Source organism: Ictalurus punctatus, chromosome 2 (assembly GCF_001660625.3).
Source record: "Ictalurus punctatus breed USDA103 chromosome 2, Coco_2.0, whole genome shotgun sequence".
Taxonomy (NCBI): Eukaryota; Metazoa; Chordata; class Actinopteri; order Siluriformes; family Ictaluridae; genus Ictalurus; species Ictalurus punctatus.
The window spans coordinates 5,161,081-5,189,024 of NC_030417.2; the positions used below are offsets into that span (position 1 = coordinate 5,161,081).

Below are 27,944 nucleotides of genomic sequence, written 5' to 3' on the forward strand. Positions count from 1 at the left end.
TCCATTATTTTATTGCAATGATAAGAACCTGTGCAGTAAAGCTCTGCTGAGCGGAGTCAAGGCCCTGAGCAAAGCCGATCTACAGGAGCAGGCGGAAGTCAACCCTGAGCACTTTCATCAACACTATAGCCAGACTTCTGCATATCCACAAGCGGTACCCGTTAAACAACATCAGGAAGGTGACGTGCTCCGTGTTTCATTCTTGTGTTTTTTTTAACAACACTAGTTTTGTGCAAGGCTTTCAGCTGGAGCTGCCATCTTACATTCGTCTTACTTTGTCTGTCATTTTGTTGAAGCAGAGAAGCCACAAAGGTCATGCGAAGAGGTGCAGGCGAGCAGGAAGAAGGAGACTGAGCGAGAGCTGAGCGAGTGCGTGTCCGTGCTGGAGAGCAGCCTGCAGAGCGCTCTGTCCGCCATCCTGGAGGAAGAGATGAAGGCAGCGTTTGGAGAGCTGTGGCTAGAGGTGACCTTGGCTTAAACATACTGTACATACTTCACTGTTCCTGCGTATGATATGATATGACCTCGGTTTGTTCCACCTGTTCTTTTAAATGTCTTGTCTGCACCGTATGGACAGTTTAAACGATGGAAACTTTATAACGTTAACGAGTTACGATTTCATGTCAGTTGCATAATGCTAACTTTGTATTTTTCATTATTAACATGCTACTCTTGCTCCTAATGTAGCTGTCGTAGTTATAAATGCAGGATGGATCGTTTTGTTTGGGGCTTGTTTGTTTTTTTCATCACAAAATCCTTAATATCCTTGTGAGCCCCCGAGTTTTAAAACGCTGCTTCAGAAGGAGCTGTAAAGCCAGATTTGTTTGTTTTTTTAACTGCCAATAACTGTTTAATCAACTGTTTTTAACATTGATATTGAATGAAAACATAAGAGTCAAAGTAAAATACTGCTGAGCTTTTTTTTTTACAAAAATAAACAGTATTGTACTTTTTTAAATGAAATAAATATAATATATATTAACTGTCAGTAAATATTAAAGTAAATAAAATATATACGTCCAGACTGAACCAAAAAGTAACACTCCAAATAAAAACAGAGACCTCCAAAATGACACAACAAAATTTGTCAGCCATAGCTTTTATTTTGCCTCTAGAGGCCGATCTCGCTGTATAATGACAGCGGACGATACTCAGCCGCTCATGCAACAGACGCAACCAGGAAAAACCACCGGTGTGGATTTTTACCAATATCTGATAGTTCCAGCAATCTGTTATCGGTGCCGATTATTCCGTCTACCTCTAACCTGTGGCATATCTGAGGGGGACCCCATTGCTTGGGGTCAATTTTTCCCCGAATATTCTTTCAGCCTGTGTTTGGCACTACGCAGAAATTGTCTGAATTGTATTCCCCTTTAATTGCCGTAACCAATGACTCTTCGTGTGGCAAGTCTACAGAAGAAAAGCAGGATAAACAATTTCAGAAAGTTGAGTGCTCACTAAAAGCAATTGTTTCCCAATTTTATCCCCAGTTCGCTCTTGACAATTCCCACCTACTTGATAACGTTCTATCATGTGAGAGCTACCAACCAGAGATGGTAAGGTCCAACACATACTTTCTCTGAGACACGTAAAGAGCCAACTGTATCTATTCAAATTTGTGTAACACAGTATAAAGGATGTGCTGTTTGCCCTCTTCCGTATACATGACTTCACAAATGCTCACGATTGGCTAGTGTCGTTATGATTGACAGAGAGACAGTAATGCCATTCCTATTAATAAAGCTTAATGCGCCATGATCCATCCTTGGTGCTTGGCCCCCATCATGATCGCTCGCATCTACAGAGAAAGGTGCTGACAGTCCTGAATTTTTATCTGTGTAGAATTTAACTCTGAATCGAGTGAATAATATCTACTGTGTAGGTGTGTATGTGTGTGTTTATGTGGAGTTAGTGTATTAGTCTTGGTTTTGCTCATCTCTTTTGTGGTAGCATGACTGTGCATTCCTTCCTCAGTCTCCTTGGCTAGGAGCCATGTCTGAAAAAGCAAGCGAGGGAGAGAAGGCGGGAGGGAAAGTGGAGAAAGTGAAAAAGGGCATTGTAAAAGTTTGTAGAGGAGTGGAAAAGTACTGGTCTGTCTGTTTGTTGCCAAGCTCGAGTGTGTGTGAGTTAGTGGGGGTGGATATATCTTTGTATGACCTCTAAAGAGTGTGTGTGTGTGGTTGTATGTGTATATAAGTGTGTGTTTGTCTATAAAGACCTTTCATTAGGGGCAGTTCTCGCAATGTCCATAGTCTCTTTGATTTTTTTTTCCACTCTTGCAGGTTTGTATACAACAGTGTACAAACGGTACATACGCTAATAGTGTGTAGAGACTTGCTGCATTTTAAGTAGGGGACGAGCTGAAAAAAGAGTTATACAAGCATACCGCTTTAATAACGTTCTGTTTAATCCTTCTGATAAATGTTTCTCATTAGACGATTCAGTACCGTAAAAATCCTCCTCAGCTGCAGCGTGCTGCATTTTATTTACATTGACAAATCTGTTTTTGCTCTTTGTAGCCACTCGCTTTGTTCAATAGGTAGCTAAGAACCTCCTAAAGCTCGGAGCTTTAAAGCTTGTCGTTGGTCAGCTCTCAGAAGCAGACCCAGTCTTAGTCAACCCTAGCCCTGATTTACAGAAGAACACGCACCTACAGCTGAACGTTTACATACACCTAGGCTGAAGATAATCAATCTCGGGTTTTCAAAACACATTTCTTTTGGCAGGATCATTTTCAGGTAATATTAAAACACTCGATCAGACACAGCTTTAATTCTCAATATCAGAATTCCAGTGGGGTTTTTTCACCGAGCCATGCCCTGAATAAATTTCTTTCCTTGTTGTAACATTCAGCTAGAAAGCATTTAATCATTTCCTTATTCACTATATCAAGCTTTTTAAATCCCAAATGGAAATATTTTGTACTATGTTGTCTATTTTGAATATATTACATAGATACATATATACAATACTTAGCGTAAACGAGTACACTCCCAATGAAAATTAAGATTTTTATCTATTTCTCAGTGAACAATTAGCTGAATTTGTTAGGATAAGAAAATTCTACATTTTATTCAAACGAGGTGTTGCAAAAACGAATACACCCTTCAAAAACTTTTACCAAATCTAATATTTTGTATGGCCTCCATGATTTTTCAGAACTCCCCTAGGTGTTCTGTTGGGTTGAGGTCAGGTGACATACTTGGCCATTGAATCCCTTTCTTCCTCAGAAATGCAGCAGTGTCCTTGGATGTATGTTTTGGGTCATTATTATGTTGAAAGAGTGTCCGGCGACCCAGGGTGCGTTGCGATGGTAGCATCTTCTCTTACAGTACATCTGTGAATTCATGATGCCATCAATGAAGTGCAATTCCCCGACACCTGCAGCACTCGTACAACCCCACAAATGATGATGGGCTTGATGATTGCTTACTGAAATCTCAAGCCAGCACTTGCGTGTGTCTTGATGTGTGTAGACGTGTCAGTGGAGCGGAACTCTGTTCTGAACGCGGTTTCCATGGCCGAGGAGCTTCTACATCGCTGCGCTGCAGGTCTCCATACAGCGGCCATGTAGACTCGGCCCTCTCCTGCCTCAAGACCTTACAGCAGAGACTGCAGGTGAGTCCCAACACACTCGCTTATTCATAACACAGCCTCCGTGATCGTGTTTCTCTGTCTGCGTCCAGGAGCAACACAATCAACATAGTATTTCTGTGTTATTTTATATATAGTATTTTCTAATATATTACTCTGAACAATGTGCTTAGTGAAGATGCGTTCAGAAACAGGAAAGGTGTACAGCATGGAATGTGTTGTGATTGGTTCGTGTGTTGGTTTATCCCGAAAGAAAGAAAAAGAATTCAGATTTCACTCGTTCGCAGATTGTGTGGAGGAGGAGTTGGCACCGATCACAAACACGGAGAAGCAATGAGATCTTTTCTGAGTACGATTTTTCTAGAAAAGAAAGTCGTGAACTTTGAGGCGGTAACAGTAGCTCTGCTTTGCGTTAGGCCGCATCACACTAGTATCCTGTAGGTGATTATTTTCCTTTAACAGCACATGCCCTGTTGTGTTTTTATCTTATGCTTCGTCAGGCCTAAAGTTTAAAGCATGAAGTGTTTCTCTCCAGTGATTACCACCACTCCACAATTTCTCTCACACTTCAGCCCTGCTGTGGGAGTTCACACTTACATTGTAGACATGTTTGGGACCAAACTTGTTAGCTTTGCAAATGAAGTAAAGTGTAAAGAGAAGTAACTGTGTGTGTGTGTGTGTGTGTGTGTGTGTGTGTGTGTGTTGTGTTGTGTTCAGCCTCAGAAATCCCCAGTAGATGACAGAAGTGGTGACACTCTAATGGCCGATGCTGTTCAGGATGTAGCTCCGCCTCTGCATGCTTCTCATCAGGAAGTGTGGGCTTTGTTCGAGAGCATCTGGAACAATGTGTGCCATGTCAGGTGCCACCTTTATTTTCTGAATGCGATGTCTGAAGTCGTGTTAACTCTTTCATGCATAGGGTTTCACATCTCGAGATATAATATGTAAATGAACATTTAAAACTTTCACTATATCCATATCCGACCTTGCTCTCTCTCTCTCTATCTATCTCTCTCGCTCTCTCTCTCTCTCTCTCTCGCTCCCCCCCCATTTCTCCATTAGCTCGGCTGTGTTCTCAGCACTGCACTTCTCTCCAGGCTCAGCGGGTTCAGTAGAGCCACGCTCCACGCCGCCTCCCCAGGATGCCCTCAGCTGCCTTCACAGGCTCAATACTGCTCTTGAGCAGCTGCTGGAGGCCTTTCAGAGGTACTAAAACATCCTTTGACGCTTTATCGGCACACTACTCTGCCTAAACAGCCACCTAATAAGTTTGTGCATGTGTTAAGTGATTATTTTATTATAATTAAACAACGGAGATTGAGCTTGGTTAGCAAGTGGGCTGAAACTAGATATAAACTCTTTTTAGAATTGCATCTATTTAAATTTTGCCTTTAAACTGTGCACTAAAAAGCGGTCTTATGTTAAATCAACAACATACGTTCGAGCTCATATATTTACAAGTTTGCTTCCAAAAGTTTACACCCTACTGGTTCTTAATGCATCATGTTGCCTTCTTGAGAATCAGTGAACGTTTGCACCTTCTGTAATAGTCGTGTATGAGTCCCTCAGTTGTCCTCAGTGTGTAAAGATGGATATTAAATCATATAGTCGCTGTTGGAAAGGGCTCAAATATGCAGAAGATGCTGGAAAAGTAAAGAATGTGCAGGACCTGGAGGATTTTTCTGAAGAACAGTGGGCAGTTTAACTGCTCAGGACAAACAAGGGACTCGTGAACAACTCTCACAAAACATAAACACAGCCGTGGATCATCCAGGTGACAACACACAGTATTAATAATCAAGCGTACATAAACTTTTAAACCGGTTCATTTGTGTAAATTGAGTTATTATTGTGTCTTGTGGATTATATGTACACATCGGTTATGTGAAATAGATTATTCAGCTCAGGACTAAATAAAAAACTAAGTGTGATTTTTATGATCCCGCTTACTTTTTAAAAATGATTACCGTTTTGCAGATTCTGCAAGGCGTATATGTATGTAAATATAAACTGTATATTTTCCGTATATTCAAGGATCTACTGCTATATAGTTACATTTAATGTCCTGCGAAAGCAAGTTACTTCCTGTTATCACTTACAGTACAGAGTTATTACTATAGAAACGATAATGTATTAGAATGAGTGCGTTAATATAAACCTATTGTTTATTTTACAGGCAGAACTACTGTCAAGAGTCATGCTTTTATAGAAAATTAATCTGCACCTTGTGGTATAAAAAGGAGTTAATAAAGCTCAGTGTACCTACAGCTGTAAAGAGATGTATTCCTCAGACTGTCATAGAAATATTATAAAAGTCAGGATGCCCATTATGGCTTGCCCTGGCATGTCCGGATTGTTCTTTCAGAAGCTGGCGAGAGACACCGAGGTTTTGGCTTGAGCAGTCAGGGGGATGTTGTGCAGTGCCTTGGGGAGTACAGCTCATAACGAATTCCATCATCCAGTGTCCCTTATCTAATCTCCTTTTGTCAAAGGAAGCACAAGTTCTCAAGAAATGTCGGGCGTCTTGTTCAGGAATGTTCCATGGAAGTCTACATTGATGCTAGATAGCTGATTTGTACTGTATATAGCGGTTAGCATGTTTTCCTCGCACCTCCGGGGTTGGGGGTTTGCGTGGACTTTGCATGTTCTCCCTGTGATTCGGGGGCTTCCTCTGGGTATTCCGGTTTCCTCCCCCTATTGGTGTTTCCAAATTGTCCATAGTGTGTAAAGTGGTGTGTGAACGTGTGTGCGATTGAGCCCTGCGATGATTTGGCACCCCGTCCTGGGCGTCCCCCGTCCTGGGCGTCCCCCGTCTTGGGTGTCCCCCATCCTGTGCCCCGAGCCTCCTGGGATCAGCTCCAGGGTTCCCTCGACTCTGTGCAGGATAAGCGGTGCGGAAAGATGGACGGATTGAGAGTTGAGAGCTGGAAAGGAGTGGAGAAAAGGGTGTAGCAGCAGATTTGTTGCAGTTACCATGGATATGGTTAGACTAATGTTCATGTGCTGGAAGCAGAGATGACTCATTAGACAGGCACATGAACACTTCGTTCGGTTCACACTGTCCTCTCTGAAACAAAGTAGAGCCGAAGTACAATGCAGAAGTGCCTCTCCACTCTTTCCATCTCCCCCTCATCCATTTCTCATCATCTCTTCCGTTTAAAAAAAAAAAAAAGAAAGAAATAGTTTTAATCATTTTCACTTCCTCCCAGCTATAACGTTGCTCTTATCTTTTAAGAACTTTTCATTGCACTTTCGTCACTTTTCGTCCAAAAAGACCAGGCAATGTTTTTTTCCAATCTTCAACTGTCCAATTTCGGTGAGTTCATGCCCAGTGTGGTCTCAGATTCCTCTTCTTGGGTAACAGGAGTGGAATCAATGTGGTCTTGTAGCCCATCCACGTCAAGATGTGCGTTCTGAGATGCTTTTCTGCTCAGCATGGTTGAAAATAGTAGTTAATTGGGTTATTGTAGACTTTTGTTCTGAAATACTCAAACCCGCCCATCTAGCACGAACAACCCATGCCACGGTCCAAGTCGCTGAGATCACATTCTCCCCTCATTCTGATGTTTAATGTGAAGATTAACTAAAGTGCCTAACCATGATTAGCGAAAACGAAGCTTAGGAAACCGTTAACAAAGAACGCTGTTTATTTGAAGACTGTGTTACATTTTTGCCACTGAGTTCATTGTTCTCAGTTTCAGAGCGTTTTCCGCTCTCTCATTGTATATTTTTGTTAGTTTCTGAAAAATTGCGTTCAATCACAAATTTAATTCTATACGTTCACACGAGCAAGACACAAAGCAAAAGAGGACCGTTCATTTTCTATGTACGTGCACAACGCAGAAGAAGGATTTTCAGCATCATTTGAGATTTACTCAATTCTCTTCACATTCAGTGTGACAGTAAAACAGTCAAATAGGATCGAATGACTCCTTGAACCAATCCTCTGGCTCAATGACTCCTTGAACCAATCCTCTGGCTCAATGACTCCTTGAACCAATCCTCTGGCTCAATGACTCCTTGAACCAATCCTATGGCTCAATGAATCCTTGAACCGATCCTATGGTGCAATGACTCCTTGAACTAATCCTATGGCTCAATGACTCCTTGAACCGATCCTATGGGCAGTGACTCCTTGAACTAATCCTATGGCTCAATGACTCCTTGAACCGATCCTATGGGCAGTGACTCCTTGAACTAATCCTATGGCTCAATGACTCCTTGAACCGATCCTATGGGCAGTGACTCCTTGAACTAATCCTGTGGTTCAATGACTCCTTGAACCTATCCTATGTTGCAATGAGTCCTTGAACCAGTTCTATGGCTCAATGACTCCTTGAAACAATCCTATGGTGCAATGACTCCTTGAACCGATCCTATGGTACAATGACACCTTGAACCGATCCTATGGCGCAATGACTCCTTGAACCAATCCTATGATGCAGTGACTCCTTGAACCAATCCTATGGCGCAATGACTCCTTGAACCAATCCTATGATGCAGTGACTCCTTGAACCAATCCTATGGCGCATGTGGTCTGATTTTCCCCACTCGTAACTTTAGTTCCTACCTGCAATTAATTCCTTTTTTTACTGTTTATGTGCAAAAATAGAAGAGAAACTTGGTTTAATCTTATCCTTATTCATGTGCAACCTCTCACTAAATGTGTATAGATAGATTACGAAGAAAAATAAAGCTTGGAAGGACATTGCAAAGATTATTGGTTCTTATCAGGAAAGCATTATCTGCCCTCTTCTGCATACACAAGCTCACAGAAGCCTATGATTGGCTAGTGTCACTGTGATTGACAGGGGGAGGGAAAGTATGCCATCCCTCCCACCCAGAGAGCATGGACAAATTTGCTTCCTTGAAACTCGCTACTGTGACCGCAGGGTAACAACAAAAATGCAGCTGGTGTTGAAACTAGCCGTATCTCTTGAGTGGCCTTTTAATGAAAAAGATCAAAATGAAAGAGCTGAGTAACTTTATTCCAGCTGGGGGTACGTGTCGTATGTGAAGATTGAAAAATGTCAACAGAATGAAGGAAATAGCCAGATCCGTTGTATAGCAACCTGTAGCAGATCTCTGAGTGCGAGAGGTCCAGAAACACTTTAATGTCAAACATTACACCCATAAATCTCAGAGTTAAATAGATTTAACTGGAAGACAGAATAACAACCTGCAGCACAAACATTAAGCTTTAATGATTCCACAAAACTGAGTACGGTGTTAAGAATGAATGTCCCAGTGTAATAAGGGAATCTAGTTTCAGCCTCTGCTGAAGTTTATAAATCAATATAGGTTTATAATGCACGCACACACACACACACACACACACACACACACACACACACACACACACACACACACACACACACACCTTAAGACATTTTTCGAATCATGAATGCAGCTGCCTGTTTGCCTTTAAGTGTGTTATGCCATCAGTGAGACTTTGTGATCTAATGCACTGCTTAATTCTAGCAGTTTCATTGTTTAGGCTTTTCATAAATATTATAAAATAGGTGTTCATGGTTTATACTGATTGGATATTATGCCACTTTTGTATATAAAACACAGAGTATTCATCACCAGTCAAACGTTAAAAAGGATCGGGAGGTACAGGCTTTTCACTTTTCATGCGTGAGTTCGTGTGTTTAGATTAGATTATTGTCATTGGGCAGAGTACAAATACAACAGTATTGTATTTGTATCACGATGTATTATATGAGCGTTTTGTTTACACAGTACACCACTAATGGGGGAAAATGTACTCAGAAGTCGCTGTGGTTAGTTCTGTTGAGAAAATAGGATTAATATAGAAACAGTCAGTTTCACAGTGCTGGCGTGTTCGTGACCCTGACGAGGAGCGTGCGGTTTAATGGTGTGTATGTTGGGTGGAGAAAAAAAAACAAACAAACAAAATAAAAAACCTGCTCTGTGTTTCAGATCGCTTCCATGGAACCACACTTCACTGCCAAGGACCTGTTTGAGTGCCTGTCTCACCAGGAGTACAGGTTACTTACATGAGCACACACACCCCTTTTTTTTTTTTTTTTTTTTGCACCGTTGGACACTGTCGTTTCAGTGAAAGGCACATCAATGTTCTGTCCAAACCTCAATTCCTCTAAGTGCTGATGCAAACGCACATATTTCGTAGGCATGTGGGCATTGAATGAGTGAGCGGAGTTCTTCAACTTTCCTGTCTGTAATTTCCCATAAACTATAGCATGATCTGAATTCCCGGAAGGCCATGTAACATTTCAGTTTGTTCAGATGATCAGGATTATTAGGGGTTTGTTGTAAATATAATACTTCTCAGCATTGAGTTCCAGGTTCCAGAGGAGGATGTTAGCTAAGATGGCGTCTATCATGAGCAAATCCTCTCACCCTGTATGAGATACTGGGGTCCCTGAGCAGCTCCTTCAGCAGACTGCTGCACCCTCAGTGCAAGAAAGAGCACTATCGCAGGTCCTTCATTCCTACAGCACTCAGACTCTTTAATACAAAAAACAACATAATGTAGCACTGCTAGCTGTTTTTTTTTGTTGTTGTTTTTTTTGCATCATCAACCCACACATTATTATTATTTGTTGCTCACACCTCTATTGTTAACTGCACAATAATCCATTTATCCACTCATGTATATAAACAAGGTGTTACTCATCTGTATATATTCAAATTTGTATTCATCCGTACATACACCGAGGTGTCCATAGTGTACATATTACCATTATTATTTTTTTTACTACTTTAATTCTTATTCTTCTATTCCTATTGTATATATTGTTTTAGATACTTTAGTTCAATTCTATTCGTATTTAACGTGTATTCTTTCCTATCTGTTTTTTGTGTAATTGAGCTGCTGTAACGAGGGAATTTCCCCAGTGTGGGATCAGTAAAGGTTATCTTATCTTATAATCTGTTGTTGATCGATAGATAGAAAAAATAGATTTTTTTTTTTTTTTTTTTTTGCTTTTGTGTTTTTGTACTTTTTTAAAAATACTTTTCATAACTTTTTAATGATTTTTAATGACTTTTATCAAACTTATATATAACGGACAGGTTTTTTTTGCACAAAAAAAAGTGGCTAAAGGGGTCTGAAAAGTTGGCAACACTGGTCTGCACTGACAGCTAGATAAAAGGCAGGCTAAGCTCCGCCTCTACACAGCAAAAAAGAAAATACAGAGGGAGAGAGAACGCGGGGTTTTTCATTTCTGCACATTCTATTTGAAAAGCAGTAAAATACACAGAGAACCCAAATGATGCCCTCTGTGGGGTTTTTTTTGTTTTGTTTTTTTCTTGCACCCCCCTTCCGATCTTCAGGCGCGCCCCCCGGCTGTGAAAAAACGATTTATAGTACTTCTTTGTGAATTGTATTCAAAACATTGACTCTATTGTCATTTCTATCGTTATCATATGTAAAAAGAGTTTGAACAATTCTAATGTCCTGTTCAGATATGTAGCCTAATCCCGAAGCAGACATGACCATTTCCGAGCCGTCAAGAACATCGGGAATCTGAGGAGGAGTGAAGAAGAGCGTAGATGATAGTTGGTCATGAGGATGTGTGAGAAACGCGTTCAGAATAGTCCCCCGTGCAGGCTGGGAACATTTTGGAGAAATCTTTGATTAGTAACCTTAGTTTGGAAAATTCGTTTCATGAACTGCAGGTGTTCTTTAACTAGGCTCTGGCACCGCAGGGGGTGTCGTCATGCGATACCAAAACACAAGCGCGAACACGCCGACACATTGTTCACCTCCATTCTAAACGACCTTGTGAGACCGGCTCCGAGCAGTCAAGCTTCTGCACTAGAATAATAACCTTTGTAGCGTTTTCGCAACGCTCCTTTCCTCAAAGGCGATGAGCATAAAAACCTCGCCAGCAACGTAAACGCCCCGGTAAACGTCTCATACGTCTTTGCTCTCGCACGCTGCGTAAACCTACACTTCTGAATCGCACATCCTGTCTTGACGACCTTGTCGTGTGGGGCAAGCGCTTTGTCCGAGCTGACTGATATTTAACACCGCAAAACACACACTCGATGCCGCAACGTCTCTCTGTTTGTAATTATTAACCTGCTCTTAGCCTGTTACATAACACCCATTCTGCAGCGAGTACCGAGGTCACGACTTTGTCATTGTGAGAATCAGTGCGGCAGGTGTACATTATTACCAAAGGCAACGAGATGGCAAACATCTCACACCGCTCACATGGTAGCAGTCTGATGTTTACCACAAAGAGCTTATCATACAGCTGGCTCTCTGATGTCAGAGTCCCATGATGTGAGATTACTGAGCCATTAATGCACATAAAGTCCCATCGTTCACATTTTTCTCGCCACAATTTGGTCACCTTCCACCTGAGAGCACGCTCTCACCGATCATACAACCAACCAATGAGGGAGAAGGCTTAATATGTGCTTCCTCTAAGCCACCGTATCATCTACTGCTCATGCTGAGTCGTAGGGATGTTCAGCACATTCAGAGGAAAGCGCCTCCTATCTGCCCTCTTCCACATACAAGAGCTCACAGATGCCCGTGATTGGCTAGTGTCTCTGAGTATACCATTCCTCTCACCTGGTACCTCTCACGGTAAATTTTTCCGTCTTGGCTCCTGACGATTTATTTGCTCAGATCGGAGCTGTTTACAAATGTCGGAAGTCATTAAAAAAATAATAATAATCTGAACTGGTCCGCAGTGTAAATGCAGCCTCAGATCATGACAAGCAAATGTAATGTAAATGTCTGGTATAAGCGCGTCTTTGTGATTCTCAGAAAATGGGTGCGTGTTCCCTCTCTCCGCTGGAGAGTGCCAGCCTCAGGTACGCTGACAGACGGCTGAGTGCACTAGGAATAATTTAGTGAATGTTATATTTATCCACTCCACTCAGCAGGAGATGTGAGAGCGGTGTCCGGAGACCGCCGCCGGAGGTCGAGAACACAGAGCTTTGTTCTAGACGAGTGCGGTCCATTTGATGTTTGACCAAGTACACAGGCATTTTTCCATTTTTTTCCCGCTCATGCTCTTTATTAGGTGAGCAATTTAGTCTGGACGTTGAGGGCATTGCTGAAGCTCCGGTGTATTCTGTGAAAGTGGAGCTCGTGCTGGCCGTGTATGTGTCTAGCGGTGATATTCTTGTGTGTGGTCACCATGGCAGCCGAGCGGGTCTAACGATGAGTGTTACATCGCTGAAGCATCCGACCTGCACTTTTTAGTTGGTGGAGGAATGCAAATCTTTCCTCTTAGAAAGACTTTTATATGGATAGTAAGTGTTTGATTTAGTGTAGGTGTATACTGGGGTTAGGATTTGCATAAACTTAGACATTTTGCTATTCTTCAGTAATAATCATTAAGAAAGCTTTAGTAAAAGGAGTATGGACAATAACACTGAAGCCAAGGTCTTGTATTTCTCAGTATGCGAAGGACCTGTGTACACTGTACAGATATCAACCAATAAGAATAAAGTATAGATTAAAGTGCAACAATGAGAACACTATTACGAGTTTACGTTAGTTTGTTAGCATGTAAGTGAAATGCATGCAGAAAGATGCCTTGTTGATGAAAGAGGTAAGAGAAGAATGGCCAGACTTGGTCAAGTTAGCAGGAAGGCTATGTTAACTCAAACAACCACGCTGTGTATCTCAGAATGAAAACTTGAGGCGGACGGGCTACATACGGTAAACATACGCTAACACAAATAATCAGCACTAATATTAAAACCAGTGACAGGTGACATGGATAACGTTGATTATCTCGTTACAGTGGCACCTGTGAAGGGGTGGGATATATTTATTAGGCAGCAAGTGAACAGTCGGTTCTCGAAGTTGACGTGTTGGAAGAAGGAAAAATGGGCAAGCGTAAACTTTGACAAGGGCCAAATTGTTATGTCTAGACGACTGGATCAGAGCGTCTCCAAAACAGCAGGTCTTGTTGGGTGTTCACGGTATGCAGTGGTTAGTGCCTATTAAAAGTGCGCCAAGGAAGGACAACCGGTGAACCGGCGACAGGGTCATGGGGCACAATGCTCGTTGATGCGCGTGAGGAACGAAGGCTAGCCCGTCTGGTCCGACTCGGCCTCTAAATCCATCAGCTCTCAATCCGATCGACAAACATGTCCGATCCATGGAGGCCCCACTTAAAGATACCACAGCACACCTTCAGAGGTCTTCAGGAGTCTGTGCTCGACGGCTCAGAGCTGTTTCGGTGGCACAAGCGGGGCCTACACAATATTAGGCAGGTGGTACTAATGTTATGGCTGATTGGTGTATTATAATATTATTAGTATTAATAATAATAAGTGAATGCTGAGTCATTTTTTCAGTAAATTGTTAGTGGACTTACTCTCATTTTCTACCCAAAAAGCAGATCATTTATTATCCGTGATGTACAATATGCTGCACTCCAGACTTGTTTGTGTCCTGTCGCATAACTGATGTCAACACATCCACTAGTACTGTGTCGTCATCTTGCTTTTTGCATGCGCATTTAACAGTGAAATTCTCAGCGACTCTGGAGAGTGACGGCATCACTGTATGAGCGTGCGTCATGTCCTCTCTGTATTCGACACGCAGTGTGTCTGTGGTCTGTGGTGTGTGTACCCTTGTGCTGCACTTCGTCTTCACGTCTCCCTCGCAGCCCAGTCCGTGTTTATAGACACACTGCAGGAAACACGGTCTCTACACAGTTTCAGCCTGCGCTTTTTTTTCTATTTTTCTGCTACGGACAGCAGTTACATAAACGGGCATGAAGGGAAAAAATAAGCGCTCTGAATTCCTCCTCCGTTTTTTTTTCTCGGTTATGTAACATTGAAGCTCGTTGCTGGAGGGAGTGAAAGAGGAACGGATCTGCAGGTCGAAGCTGATTACATGAGCAGCTTATAATGTTCGAACTTGCACTTTTGTGTTACACCACTCGAGAGCCAGATGAACACCGATATATCTAAATACCCCCATCAGAATCTGCTCAAAAACACGGCATCCCATCACCGTCTTCCTGCTTTTCCTGCGAATGCTGCTCTCCTGTGTGATTGACAACAGCAGCTTGTAATAAATGTGTTTGTGCCTAATGCAGATTCTCTAATTAGTCTGCCTGTCGGAGTCTTCACCCTGACTCAGCCACTTCCTCTGTAAGAATGAGCAGTTTCCTGTTTGCGAGTTGGTGGTGCGGAACAGAAATCTCCACCGAGTTGCGTTCGGGTAGAAAATGTCACAGCGGACGCAGCCCATATCCTTATTTGTAATTGCAAGAATACTTTGTGTCCAGTGGCGGTTTAGAGTCCTCGCTGAAAACGCTGTATCCATTGGAACATGCTGTGCAGAAATGAGAATTAGTATTGCAGCATTACAATACACACCTCCTTATTAGTATACTGAATATCATGATGCCATTTGGTGTGGCCTACAGCCCTGCATCATCGTTCAGTCGTCATGGAGGGGCAATCTTCATTACTGCTATAGTTTACCACTAGACTCAAGAGTTGTTTTTTTCACTGCACATTCAAAACCAAGATCCAAACAGGAACCGACAGGACCTTTGTCTGTTCTTGCGTTTGTTATTTACAGTACCCTTGGGTACCCTGATTATTGTTGATGATGTTCATGTTCTTCTTAATCTTTTTCTGTTATTGTTAATGTTATTGCTGTTGTTGTAACCTTTGATGAAATTAAGGCTTAAGATATGGTAAATGGTCTGCACTTATATAGTGCTTTAATCCAAAGCGCTTTACACTGTGGATCATTCACACACTCACACACCAATGGTAGCAGAGCTGCCATGCAAGGCGCTAACTTGCGGTTCATTGTCTTGCCCAAGGACACTTCTGCATGTGGAATAATGCGGGCCGGGAATCAAACCGCCAACCCTACGATTAGTGGACAACCCGCTCTACCACCTGAGCCACAGCCGCCCCTGTGTTCTATTCCTGAAAAGTATCGTTTACCAAATCCACTGATGATCTCACTAACTCTAGTGAATGTTTCGATGTAGGATGTGGAATTTTACGAGGCGAACACAGACAAGTGGAGTGATACGTACAGTGAAACGTCCCAGTGCATGCACTCTTGGTGCTTATCGCCGCTCAGCCAGTCAACTGAGTGGACTGGAACGAACCGTTGTATAATAGTATATCGCTACATACCTGGAAGTTGCAATGAGATGGGATTCTCTCTGCTGCCACAATTCAACAAACCACTCTTCTTTCAAATCCCATTATTTGTTTGCGTTTCGCACATCGTACTTTTCACTACTGTATTTAGAGCTGTATTTGTATTTGTGTCATCCTATGCCATCCTGCTATTTGTGGATTTTAGAAGAGTGTCGTAGCTTTAGATGAGTTACAATAAAGTTACAGGTTGCAGGTTCGACCTCCACAATATTGTTACATTTATTTGTGTGTGTGTGTGTGTGTGTGTGTGTGTGTGTGTGTGTGTGTGTGTCTGCAGGGAGAAGCTCTGTATAGGAGGAGCGCAGCTGATGGAACTGAGAGAGAACCTGCACCGCTGTGCAGCCGCTGTGTGTGGTACGAATACCTACCATCAGCAAATGGCTTCGCACTGACAACAACGTAATCACGTCGCAGTTGATCTGGCCGAGCCAGGTACTTATTATTCAGCTGGCTAATACTGAATAATAATTCAATATTTACATGCAAGATGTGAACCAAAACCTCATGATCTGATGGCATACTTCTGGTTATGTTCGTTTGGGTACTTGAGGACCAGATCTTAGCATTAAATCTGATCTCTACACCTAATAAATGCTGCTAGTTGTGTATGAGCTAGTAAATTGCAGAAAAATTGGTATTGTTTGGGGGGTTTTTTCCTCCCAAGTATATGACCATTCTGCTGTGAATGCAGGATGTTTTTTGGTTGTTTTAAATGTTTTTGTCAATAGGCTCAGGAACCTACCTCAGAATAAATAAGGTGCTGAACACAGCCATGTCTAGAGCCTAAAAACCTTAAACTTAGCCAATAATAATTAATTATTCAAATCTACTGGGGAACATTCATTCATTCTTTTATGTTGCCTGGTGAGCGTTTAGCATTTGTTGAGAACGGGTTATTTTTTTTATGACAAATGCATTTTATATTGATTTAAAAAACGCTGTCAGTAAATATATATTTATTCCTGAGTCATTTGTGTCATGTCATGTCACGTTCTCGGCGTTTCCGTACCCCTTCCGTTTGAGGAAGTCATTATTGCCGGTCATTGGCGACTCAGACACCGCACTGCCAGCTCTAACAGGATCAGGACGGGAAGCGGAAGACGACACAGACTCTCGTTAACACAGCTAAGATCTCTGACGCAACTGCAAGTCGAGGTCATGACAGGATTTGGCTTTGTGTGTTTTGTTGTAGGCAGATCGCACTCAGAGCAAGAGTCGGGCAATGAAAGAACTTGAACTGTAATGTTTCGAATGTAAATAACATGAGTGACTGCATGGGTTTACAGTGTAAATTCAGAACTTAGAAATTCTATTGAAAATGTCTGCCTGAGTGGGAGCCCTAATTCTAAAAATGTTCATTTTTCAATAAGTTACTCATGACAATAAGCAGAAAACGAATAGATATAAAAGAATAACCTACACTATGATATTTGAGCACATTTTTTTCCCAAAAAAATGTTTTTCTACCAAAAAAAAAGGCTAAATATAGATTTTGTGTAACCTTGATATCATATGGAAGAACGTTTGGCTCATAACGTTGAAAGCTCTGTGTACAGCCGAATCGGAACCTCCTGGCAGAGGCAAACAGGCTGAAATATCCAGATCCTTAGAAATGTACTGTACAGGTGCATCTCTAAAAATTCCAATATCGTGGAAAAGTCTTACCCCCCCCATAATTTACTTAAAAAAGCGGAACTCTCATATATTTAAAGCTTCATTACACATTGTTTTAAATCTCGATGATTACAGCTTACAGCTCATGGAAATCAAAAATCCAGTATCTCAAAATGCTAGAACGAACCCCCATCCCCAAAACATCCCTGAAGAGTCACTGGTCCACCTTAACGTTTACAGAGAACCAGATGATTTTCCTCCTACGCCGTCCCCGTTTGTCTGCAAACATGCTGCATGGGCAAAAATCTTCGATGGTTTCCTCTGTTGTGAAGCTCTCAGTTTAGGTTCTTCATTTTAAGTGATGCTCACAGGGAGTCTTTTTTTATGTTCTCTCCAAACAGCTTGTTCGTGACCTTTAGAATATTTTCCCTTCCTGGCAAAGTTACAGCCGTTTCAGACACACATACGTTTTTATTATTGCCCTAACTGTGTATTTGTTCAGGTTAGTACACCCTTTGGACTCATGAGCAACCCTGTCGTCGTACGTAGCCAAAATAATAGCTCACCAAATACTTTGTGCTGGATCCAGATGTTTATCGCAGCAAATTCTGGAAATACACGAGTAGTGACCCGAGTTGAACATTTGACTCATTACCTGGTTATTTAGTGACATCGGCGTGGCTCATGACCATTGGCACTCGGTCTCGGAAATGTCCTCTTAGACTCCGGGGGTTAAAAGGATTTGACACGGTGGCCCAATTCCTGAGAGAGTGACGCGTGTGCGTCAACGCCGCTTACAGAGGGTTAATACTACTGAATGAGTGGAACGTAGGAGGAGGGATATGTGCGTCTGACTAATACCAACCAGGGATATGTAAGCACACACTGACTGAAGTACTGAAGAAGCTAATTTTACAGCTAACTTAACATCCTTTAAATTAAACTTTGCATAGTTTAATTGAATCCTTACGTGATGAGTCTCATACCACGGTTACAAATTAAAAACCATGAGAAACAACATTTCTAAATAAGACCATTTTTAGGGCTGTTGCCTTCTTCATCATGGGGGAAAGAAAATAACAAGACACTCCAGTTTCCAATTAAGAGACCGGATACACAAACCAGATTAGTGTAATCTCCCACCACTATTCCACTCAGGAGCCAGAGTGCACATTAAAAGGGGTTTGATTTAGTGATAGACTTCTCCAGCATCGCAATCGTTATCTCCCCACACATTAAAACACGTAATCGTCCGTGTCAACAGCCGGGTCATAAACAAAAAAACAAACAAAAAGACACGAGAACAGTTTGAGGCTGAAGTGATCTATTTGTTAAGAAATATCAGCTTGTAACAAGTGGTATACAGGATCTCAGCCACCATTTCAGTTTCATGTGAAAACAAAAACACATTGAAGAACTATGTACCTGAAATTCCTAACACAGAAGATATTAGACATTGAAATAAAATAAAATAAAAGTCATGAGTTAGTCCAAATGCAGATTTTAGCTAGCAGAAATGTTGTGTGTGTGTGTGCGTGCGCACTCGTGTGTATACTTGTATAACTAAACTGGCACTGATTTAAGGTTCATGTGCGTCTGCTTAGCTCGTCTATCAACCAGCAGTGTATCAAAAATATAAAAAGGCCATCGTTACTGATTGGTAAACCCAATCCTGCATAACGGTTAATGCGAAAAGATGAGCTATGCAAGTGATCGTTTGTTGAATAAGGCTTTTATGTAACCACATGTATGCTAATACTATTTTTAAAAAAAAATAAAAATAAAAAAGCACTAAACTGAAATCCAGCTAAATCATTTAATCCTGCCAGTGCCTTCCTGGAAAACCTTTCCTAACTTAATTATCCACTCAAAAGGTACAATCAATGAATGTGCAGTAAAGATTGGCAAATTAAAAAAACAAAAAACAAAAGAAACAAACTAATGAAAAACCATATGTACAGCACAAGTTGCTTTCTGCAACACCCCATCCCCCCCCCCTCCCTATTGACTCATCCCCACCATCCCTCTCTAAATCAGTCTTCATTGAAGACCCACATAACCCTCCCCTCTACTTATTAAAAGCCCCGCCCATTTTTCCCATTAACATACAGAACATCACGAAGCACGATTACGTCACTAAGCCTGTTAGTTTGAGAGAGACATTACCCACTAACACTTCCCGTCCTGCCCATCACGCCTTTCAGGCACTGCTGAAAGCCTCGGAGCAGGTGCTCCACTCGTCCAGCGCCGGGTTGTACGCCTCCACGGTGTTCAGGAAGTCGTTGCCGTCAAACCCGCCCACCGCGAAGATCAGGTTGCCAAGCACGGCCACGCCAGCATTGCTCCGCGCCGAGTTCATACTCCCTAGCATCCTCCACTCGTTGCGGGCTGGGTCGTAGACCTCTACGCAGCGCAGGGCGTGGGAGCCGTCGAAGCCGCCCACTACAAACAGCTTCCCTGTGAGACGACATGAGCGCCATCTTTAAACTGAAACACCGCCATTTTTACACGGTAGCCTTCCTCGTTCCAACATTTTCTCCATTTTACCTGCGTAGATGCCCACTCCAGCACCTCTCCGAGCCACGTTCATGGGGGCCACCAGGGTCCAGGTGTTGTTCTCAGGATTGTAGCGCTCCACACTGTTTAGACAGTTCCAGGACTCTGCTCCTCCGATCACGTACATATAACCGTCCAACTCGCAAACGGCCGCCTGGTGCCTCCCTGCGCAAATAACCACGCGTACATCAGACACCGATCTACAGATACGGGACCAGACCAAATAACCGTGAAATGGAGATAGTCAGACACTCACTGATGTTTAAGGAGGCACAGCTGGTCCACTCCTTGGTCACAGGGTCAAAAGTGTCACAGTTCTTCAGACCTTTCTGCCCACAGGGGTCCGATCCACCCACAACGTAGAGCTTGTTGTTGAGGGAGCAGACGCCTAGAGCAAAACAGATAAAGCGAGTAAATATATAGCCGAGACTTGCGAACAAGCTGGTAAAATGACGCCCCTCGCTTCTTCGCACACCTGCGTTGCAGCGGTTGGTCCGGAGCTCTGGCACTTGGGTCCACTCGTCCAAATTCGGATTGTACATCTCCCCGCAGCTCAGCTCATCCGAGTGGCCGTTGGAGCCACCCATCACGTACAGCTGACCCTGATTGGATGTGGCGGGGGTGATAAATAAATAAATAAATAAATAAATAAATAAATAAATAATAACAGTTATATTTAGCAAAGTCACATTATCGACAGAACGAACGATTACTACTTGCTGATAAGACTTGCAGATACGCACCATGAGCACAGCCATCTGAAAGCGGGCCCGAGGTGTCCTCATCGGTGCAATAAAACTCCAGCTGTCAGTCTTCAGGTCGTAACATTCAACAGTCCTCAGGCACTCCTCACGGTTATAACCACCTGAACGTGAGCAGAACGTGACCACAGACTCCTACCAGGCATTTCCTTCACCCATATGCATGCAAAATATGCTACTTAAAGCCTAAACACCTCATATTTATTTACACTTGGCTGAGGTGGAAAATTTGGCAAGATAATAGGTTATGTGGCAGAACCACGACAGAACTGGCATTTCTTCTTCGGTCTTCATTGCACAATTCGAATCGTATCGTACGTACTAGTAGTATGCCGCCACGTCCGCTCATACAGTCAGCCAATCAACTTACAGCAGATAAAAGGATGGATCTTTTTGACTGTGACATGATTATTGGGGCACGATGTGCTAGTTTGAGTATTTCAGAAACTGCTGCTCAAAAGTAGTCTCTAGAGTTTGAAACGCAAAAATCATCCAATGAGCAACCGCTCTGCAATCAGAAATGTCTTGTTGATTAGAAAGGTCCGAGGAGAATGGCCAGACTGGTTCGGGCTGACAGGAAAACTCAAACAATGCAAAACACGTTGAACCTTGAGGGCGAAAGGGCTTCAACCGCTGAAGACCACATCAGATTCCACTCCTGTCAGTCAAGAACAGCCCCCCCCCCACCCCACACACACTTTTCCGTATAAACATCTCAACCTGTATCTAAACGAGTTCATGCATTGCTCTGCTGTCAGATGATTGGCCGACCGCACGAGTGACCGTTCCTAACAAAGTGGTCAGTGTGGTATTCTGGTAGTAACTGCTTTTAAAATATTCTCAGGAAAGCACAGGTTTCACGTCCACCAACCTGCAGCGACAAGTTGGTCGTTCAGTGCGGCGGTGCCGAGGCCAGACCGGGCGTAGTGCATGGGAGCCAGCATTCGCTCCTGAACCTCTTCTAGGGGCGGAGCCTCGAAGCTCAGGCTCTTCTGCAGGCAGGGCGTGGCCGAAGGCGAGGCCTGGGGACTGCTCCGGCCGTGCAGGAAGATGACGCAGAGCACGCCGTTGAGCACCGCCAGGCACAGGTATGTACTGTCTGCGAAAGTATAATCGAAGTTGGGAACGTGAATGTGCGTCTTCACTTCGCAACGGTTGTTCCAATGAATCTCGAACAAAGCAAACTATTATTCATTAGTAATGTTTTCCTGGTTAAACACTCTCGTTTTCTCAAAATCATTTCCATTTATCTGTTTGTAACAAACACGTGCTTATTGGGTCTACTGGAGGAGGACACTTACTGGTGGTCTTCTCGGAGGCGATGTACTTCCACTCTTGTTTGGCCGAGCCGGGCGAGAGGCTGCCGGAGGAGCTGTTGCTCAGCTGCCTGTGAACGTTCTCTCGCGGGGTCTTTTTCTAAAAACAATGCACAGTGCAGCTACAGATTCCCTTCCCAAGGCCCACAGTCACAAACACTCTTCTGAGCTGAGGCCCACAAATCCTACAATGGCGCACCCTAACAAAGCCTAGCATTCTCTGTGCTAACGATGACAAGTCAGACTGAAGGTGCTACGGGGCCCGTTGGAAAAGAATGTCTTTGGGTAGTCTATATCCTAGAGGCGAACTACTTTATCACACGCACATACCAAAAAGAAAAAAAGAAAGTCGTAGTTTAGAGTGTAAATTATTTAAGCAAGGAAAAGAAGCCAAAAAAGTCTGGGTCAGAAAGCAGCTTTCCTAACCTTCTCAATCGAAAATATCGCACGTTAAAAACAAAACAACGTTCGCTGTACTGAGTGGCAGGGCTAAACCGGGTTTGGTGCTGGTTTGTTCTTTTCTTTTAAAAAAAGTACCTGCACAAACTGAACGCGGTCATCCTCAGCGCCAAACACCTCGGCCTGGCCCTCAAGCAGGCCCCCATCGAGCAGCTTGTGATCGGCCGAGTAGTACAGCGTTTGCACCTGCAAGACACACAGCGACACAAAAACCCATGTGGCGGTCTCCATGGTAACAGCACACCCGGAGGACAAGAGAGAGAGAGAGAGAAAGAGGATTGGGGGTGGGGGGAAAGAGAAGGGGGTGGGGTACGTCGCGAGATGGCTGCAGAAGGCTGAGAAACGCATTTTAAAAAGACTGAACACAATGACGCTTCTGTTCAGGGGTCGTTCATGAAAGTAGGACAGCACCAAAAAAAAAAAAAAAGTATTGAAAAGAAGGGCAGCTCTTCTTTGGTACTTCCCAAGGTTTCTGCACTGCATTTTTTTTTTTTTTTTTTTAATACACACACACACACACACACACAAACACACACACTCTGCCAGGAACTATTTGTCAAGGTTGAAGAGAGAGAGGGGAAAAAAGGCAGACTGCAGTCACCAGGCCTTCAGCTCTTCTGGATCGTGGCACTCTTCTTGACTCAGGAGGTTAATTATACTCCGAGTTCCTCTCCAGCTAAACGGTCAATAATTTACAAAAAAAACAGCCATACAGGAAAAGAAATGCAGCCAAACGTAAAAGAGTAGAGGTAATAAAAGAACTAAAACGGCGCTGTAGAGAGACAGACCCGTGTTACAAACCCGACGGAATTTAACGAGCACACTCGGTGCGCCGTGGTTGTAACACCGGGTAGGAAACCTTCGAATCGGGGCTTGTTAAGAATTCGCACACATGGAGAGGAGGAGAGAATCGTTTCAGATCCGCTCGTAACCTGGATCAGGAACGCTAAAAGTAAAGCTGCGTCTTCTTAAATGGGAACGGTTCATCCGAAATAGTTTGGACTTCTACAAGTCTAGACGTCATTTGTGCAGATGGGAGCTCAGCTCTCCTTTGGCTGTGGCTCCCTGCCTTTTCGTTCTCTTTTTCCTGACTCATTACCCTGGAGGCCCCAGCCGTGGCTTCTTCGTTCAGCTCAGAGTCCTGCGGTTGTTTTCTCTAATAAACCTAAAGAGAAAAAAAATCAATGGGGAGGAAGAACTGTTAGTTTTAATGCCCAAAGCTTGCACAAACACACACACACACACACACACACACACACACCTGCTCAGAAAAGAGAGAGACATCTGTGAGACAGCAAAAGGCTCTCTGTCATTTTGAGCTTTACTGTAGTACACCGAGCCCAAACAGGAGGCTTCTGGGGTTTTTTCTTTTCTTTTTTTAAAAAAAAAAAAAAACATTTTCCTTCTTTTTTTTTTTTTTTTTGAGTGAGTTCTGCTCACCTGGACTAACCTCTCGCCTTTGCAGAGTGTGTAACAGCCCCGCACTGTACCTATTACAAAATATATACTCTTAAACACCTGGGGGGAAAGGGGGGGGGGGGAGGAGTTTGTGATAAGGTAAAAGGAGAGGAACAACAATAACCAAAAAAAATAAATAAAAATGGAATACAGGTAAAACAAAACCGTCAAGCCTGCGGGATGAGTGCGAGCTTGTGTGAACAGGCCCTCGGAGACTGAATCAGTGAGTGACTGGAAGAACGTGGGGTGAAGAAAAAGAGTCAAGACGGAGAAAGCTCAAAGAGGACCGCAGTACGAACCTCCTCCATCAGTCTCTCTAGCGGCTCCCCGTTCTCCCACAGGCTGCGCTGCACCCAACCGATCACCTTCGAGTACAGCTTTCCATTGCTGGGCAAGCTCAGATGATCCTCTAGCATCACCTCCAACTGCACACACACCCCCCCCCCAAAGTTTCATCATGCATCCATGGTATTAATTAGATGAATAAATACAGTCCACACACACAAAAAAAGCCCTCACCTTCAGGCGAGGCAGTTTGAGGAAATCCTCCTGCTCTGAGATCTCCAAAAGATGTTCCTGGATGTAGCAGTCGATCTTGGCTAGCAGACGAGTGTCCCCCATGCTGCTGGCAAAGTTGCGATAGGAAATGGCATTCTGGGAATCAATCTTAGAGAGCAGGAAGTCTCCGCAAATCTGAGAGAATGAAGGGGAAAAAAACGAGCATACTTGTAAATCTTTCTGCATACAGCACCTACAGTTTTTAAGCAGGAATGGGAATTAAAAGCAGCTCTACAGAACCACAAAAATACGGTTTTCTCGCTAGGTTTACTCACCTGCTTCACTCTTTCCATCTTAAGCCGTTTGGCTGCAGAGTAAACCTCCTTAACCAACTCCTTATCTGCTTTCAACCTAAAGAAGAGACGAGCAGCGAATGCACTTGAGACAGACTGGAAGAATGCGGTCGCCATTAGAAATAATCCCTCCAGCACCCTGTAGCAGACAGCCACATAACGTCCTGAGGTATTTACCCCCCCCCCCCCCCCACACCCCACAACAACACTTACTGGGCAGTATAGGCATAGTTGAGCAGGATCTCCACGGCCTCGGGGTTCAGATCGTCAAACTTCACGTGGGAGATGCCGTGAGGCTCCAGATCGCTGTTAAAGATCTCAAACAGGTACGGGCTGCAGCAAGCCAGCACCGCACGGTGCGCCATCAGCTCGTGACCGCACACCTGGAGAGGTCAAGGGTCAAAAGTTTAAACCTAGTGTACGGCATGAACCAGTGAGCACGGTTTAGCTTTTTGTTCACCGTTTGAAATCTGCACCACTTGTAGATTATTTTCCTTACAGTCGAACGATGCATTTCAAATAATTCGGAGATCTTTTAAAATCCCGTGCCAGACTCATAGGCATGCACAACCTTTTTGTTTTGCTTTTTTTTTTTTAAACTTGAGACACACATTGACCATCTTTCATAACAGAAAATCAAGTCGAGATGAGGGATTACTAATATAAAGGACGAAAGGAAGGGGGCGGAGCTTCATGAGGTTCAGCTCAAAACATCTGCGCGACAGTCATTCCAGATAAACAACTGGCTCATCAGCCGTTTTTATTCGGGGGTGGGGTGCGGGGGAGGGGCACATGGGGAAGAAAGAGTGTCTTTAAAATGCGGCACGGATGACCAGTCTGGATTAAAGTCTGCCTCGAGGCATGCCGCTGCAGCGACTCTACTAAGAACTGGGACAGGCCTTTCTAGATCTTTCCCCTTCATTAGCAATATATGAACCCATGTACGCTACTTGGGTTACAGTCACCCATAGTTCTGGGAATCTGCTCTCTGGTCTAATGTTAGTTTTTGGCTATAAAGAAGACAGTTTGAACAGTTTCGGTTTAAGGCCAGTTTTTGACGCAGAGAAGTCCCGCCCCACGTGCGTGATTGACAGGTGTGCGTCACAGACAGCGAGAACGCAAATGGGATCGTGTTTGTGTTGGAGCGCGTTGTTGCTTTCCGAACATGCCGTCATGACTCATACCAGTGTAGATGTTTAACCAACAGAGAGATTTTGCCAGCCACTGCACAAAAAAATTTTTTTTTTAAAAATCTACGCATACGATTTTGAATTACGTTGTAAATTATGGGCGGGACTTAAACCGGATAAAGATTTTAATTTTTCTAACCTGCAGTCTGACATCGCAGAACTGTCCGCTCTTCCTAAGGGCGTTCATCTTGGCGACAGTGGAATCCAGGAATGTCTCGTCCTCGAAGATCAAATATCCGTTCGGAGTCATTTTTGAAGTTTTGGGAGGTAAACCTTCAGTAACAGAGGTGGAGGGGAAGAAAAAAAAAAAATTGTAGTTAGTTAGTACGTTTAGTTTTTTAAAAAAAATTAAAAATACATACATGTGTTTTAAAATGTCATCACAAAGCTGCGAATTAGAGTCGGGTTTACCTAATCAGAAATTCTTGGAGAAACAGTTGTGCTGGGCGTCTAACAACCAGGTCTTTTCCTTCCCTTCTGAGCAGGTGGCAGGAGGTGATGCCAGGGAACCAGCGAGCGCAGAGCGAATGAGAGGGCGGGCGGCCGCACTAACGCAAACTCTCAGGCTTAGAGCGACTGTAATCAAGTCCTCGGGATCCCGTTGGCTATAGAACGAAACCTTTTCTATGTTGGTCGTGTATTATAACCTGCAAAAGAAAGGAGGAAGAACACGTGAGCTTTTTCCTTCACAAGACACGGAACGGGGATGACTGGCGGGGCGAGCGGGTTACAGGCAGATTTCTATAAAGACCAAACAGGACAGACACAGACGCACAAAACACACACACACACACACACGGTAACCGGCATACGTATGAAGCTGTTAAACAACAATCAATACGCTCTTACACTAGTCTATTTGTAATCTGATCGTCCTGTTGTGTTTTAACAGCAGGCTTAGCATTTGGTAACGCTTTTACAGAAGGCTACTGATTTGTTTATGGAAGGTGTGTGACGCTGACATTTGTTTGCCACCAACACCTACAGCGAAATCGAAATAAGAAGCGATCGGAGAAAGAAAGGCTAATCAATCGCCGAAATCTTGTATTGCGTAGTTTTGTAACGATGGGGGGGGGGGGGGGGGGGGGTTTTACAAAATCATACAGTAATCTGACTTGGCCATGTGACTACCGTACTCTCCGCACACACATACACAGCCAGAGAAAAATGACTGAAGTAGGTCTTCAAATCAATCAATTATCAAATCAAATCAATTAAAGGCTTCATATGACTGGTTCATAAGGAATGTTTTCAACAAGGACCGGGTGAAACTGAATCGAAACAGAGCTAGCACTTTACAACCAGGCGGTTTCCTCAGGCTGTCTCAGACGTCCTCATTATTCTGCACGTGAAACGTATTCCAGACGTTTCTCACGAGCCAAACGTGCAAAGCCTGAGGCGGAAGATTCCACACAGGCGCATGAGAACAAAAAAAAAACAAAAAACAATCTCGACCGAGATCTGGGAGTCGTGTCGACGTTCAGATGTTCGATACTGGGTCGGAATTAGCACTTTCTATTAAAAAAAAAAAAAAAAAAAAAGCACTTTCGACACCTTCTGACCAAGCAGTTGACTCAAATCATATACGTACGTCACAGGACAGCCTGGGTAATTTCCTACAGAGTCATTTCCAACTTCCCCTTCACTTCCTTGTAACCAGCTCTTAATACTCGGAAGGATATTCCACGTGGGTGAATTCTGAGCATCTGTTAGTTCTCTGGAAGCAGTGTTGATGTTCAGATGTTCGACACGGGGTCGGTTTGATTGGCCAGGTGATACTGCATTAACGTTAACGGGTCAAGCTTGATACTTCAATCCTTAGACTGTAAAGGGTAAAAGGTCTGGCGTGACTCAGCTGAACAAACACGCAAGGCACCTTTTGTGCAGATGACCATGACGTCCTTTACAGAAGGACACAGGAAACCAGCGACAGAGCTGGTGGGGAAGAGAAAAAAAATGAGTTCTACAAAAGGAGACCAGCAA

The 27,944-nt window shown here is 43.4% G+C and overlaps 1 protein-coding gene and 1 long non-coding RNA gene across 2 annotated transcripts in view; one reads left to right on the top strand and one right to left on the bottom strand.

Moving 5' to 3' along the window:
* The first annotated feature begins 61 nt into the window (after positions 1-61).
* LOC108257033 (uncharacterized) lies at positions 62-19,300 on the top strand. The gene is made up of 7 exons (XR_006983854.2): positions 62-179; positions 297-463; positions 3,477-3,618; positions 4,312-4,454; positions 4,657-4,800; positions 9,541-10,062; positions 16,034-19,300. It is a non-coding gene; the product is annotated as an uncharacterized LOC108257033 (long non-coding RNA).
* Positions 18,678-27,944, bottom strand: part of ivns1abpa (influenza virus NS1A binding protein a) — a 13,690-nt gene continuing 4,423 nt past the window's right edge. Inside the window, exons 2-15 of the mRNA XM_017453978.3 lie at positions 26,373-26,608; positions 26,101-26,234; positions 24,985-25,154; positions 24,754-24,829; positions 24,440-24,613; positions 24,220-24,345; positions 22,541-22,648; positions 21,989-22,103; positions 21,559-21,786; positions 20,670-20,791; positions 20,402-20,528; positions 20,183-20,314; positions 19,918-20,091; positions 18,678-19,827 (exon numbers count right to left, since the gene is read on the bottom strand). Of these exons, the coding sequence (XP_017309467.2) occupies positions 19,571-19,827; positions 19,918-20,091; positions 20,183-20,314; positions 20,402-20,528; positions 20,670-20,791; positions 21,559-21,786; positions 21,989-22,103; positions 22,541-22,648; positions 24,220-24,345; positions 24,440-24,613; positions 24,754-24,829; positions 24,985-25,154; positions 26,101-26,211 (1,920 nt within the window). The 5' untranslated portion in view covers positions 26,212-26,234; positions 26,373-26,608 and the 3' untranslated portion in view covers positions 18,678-19,570. The remainder of the gene's footprint in view (positions 19,828-19,917; positions 20,092-20,182; positions 20,315-20,401; positions 20,529-20,669; positions 20,792-21,558; positions 21,787-21,988; positions 22,104-22,540; positions 22,649-24,219; positions 24,346-24,439; positions 24,614-24,753; positions 24,830-24,984; positions 25,155-26,100; positions 26,235-26,372; positions 26,609-27,944) is intronic.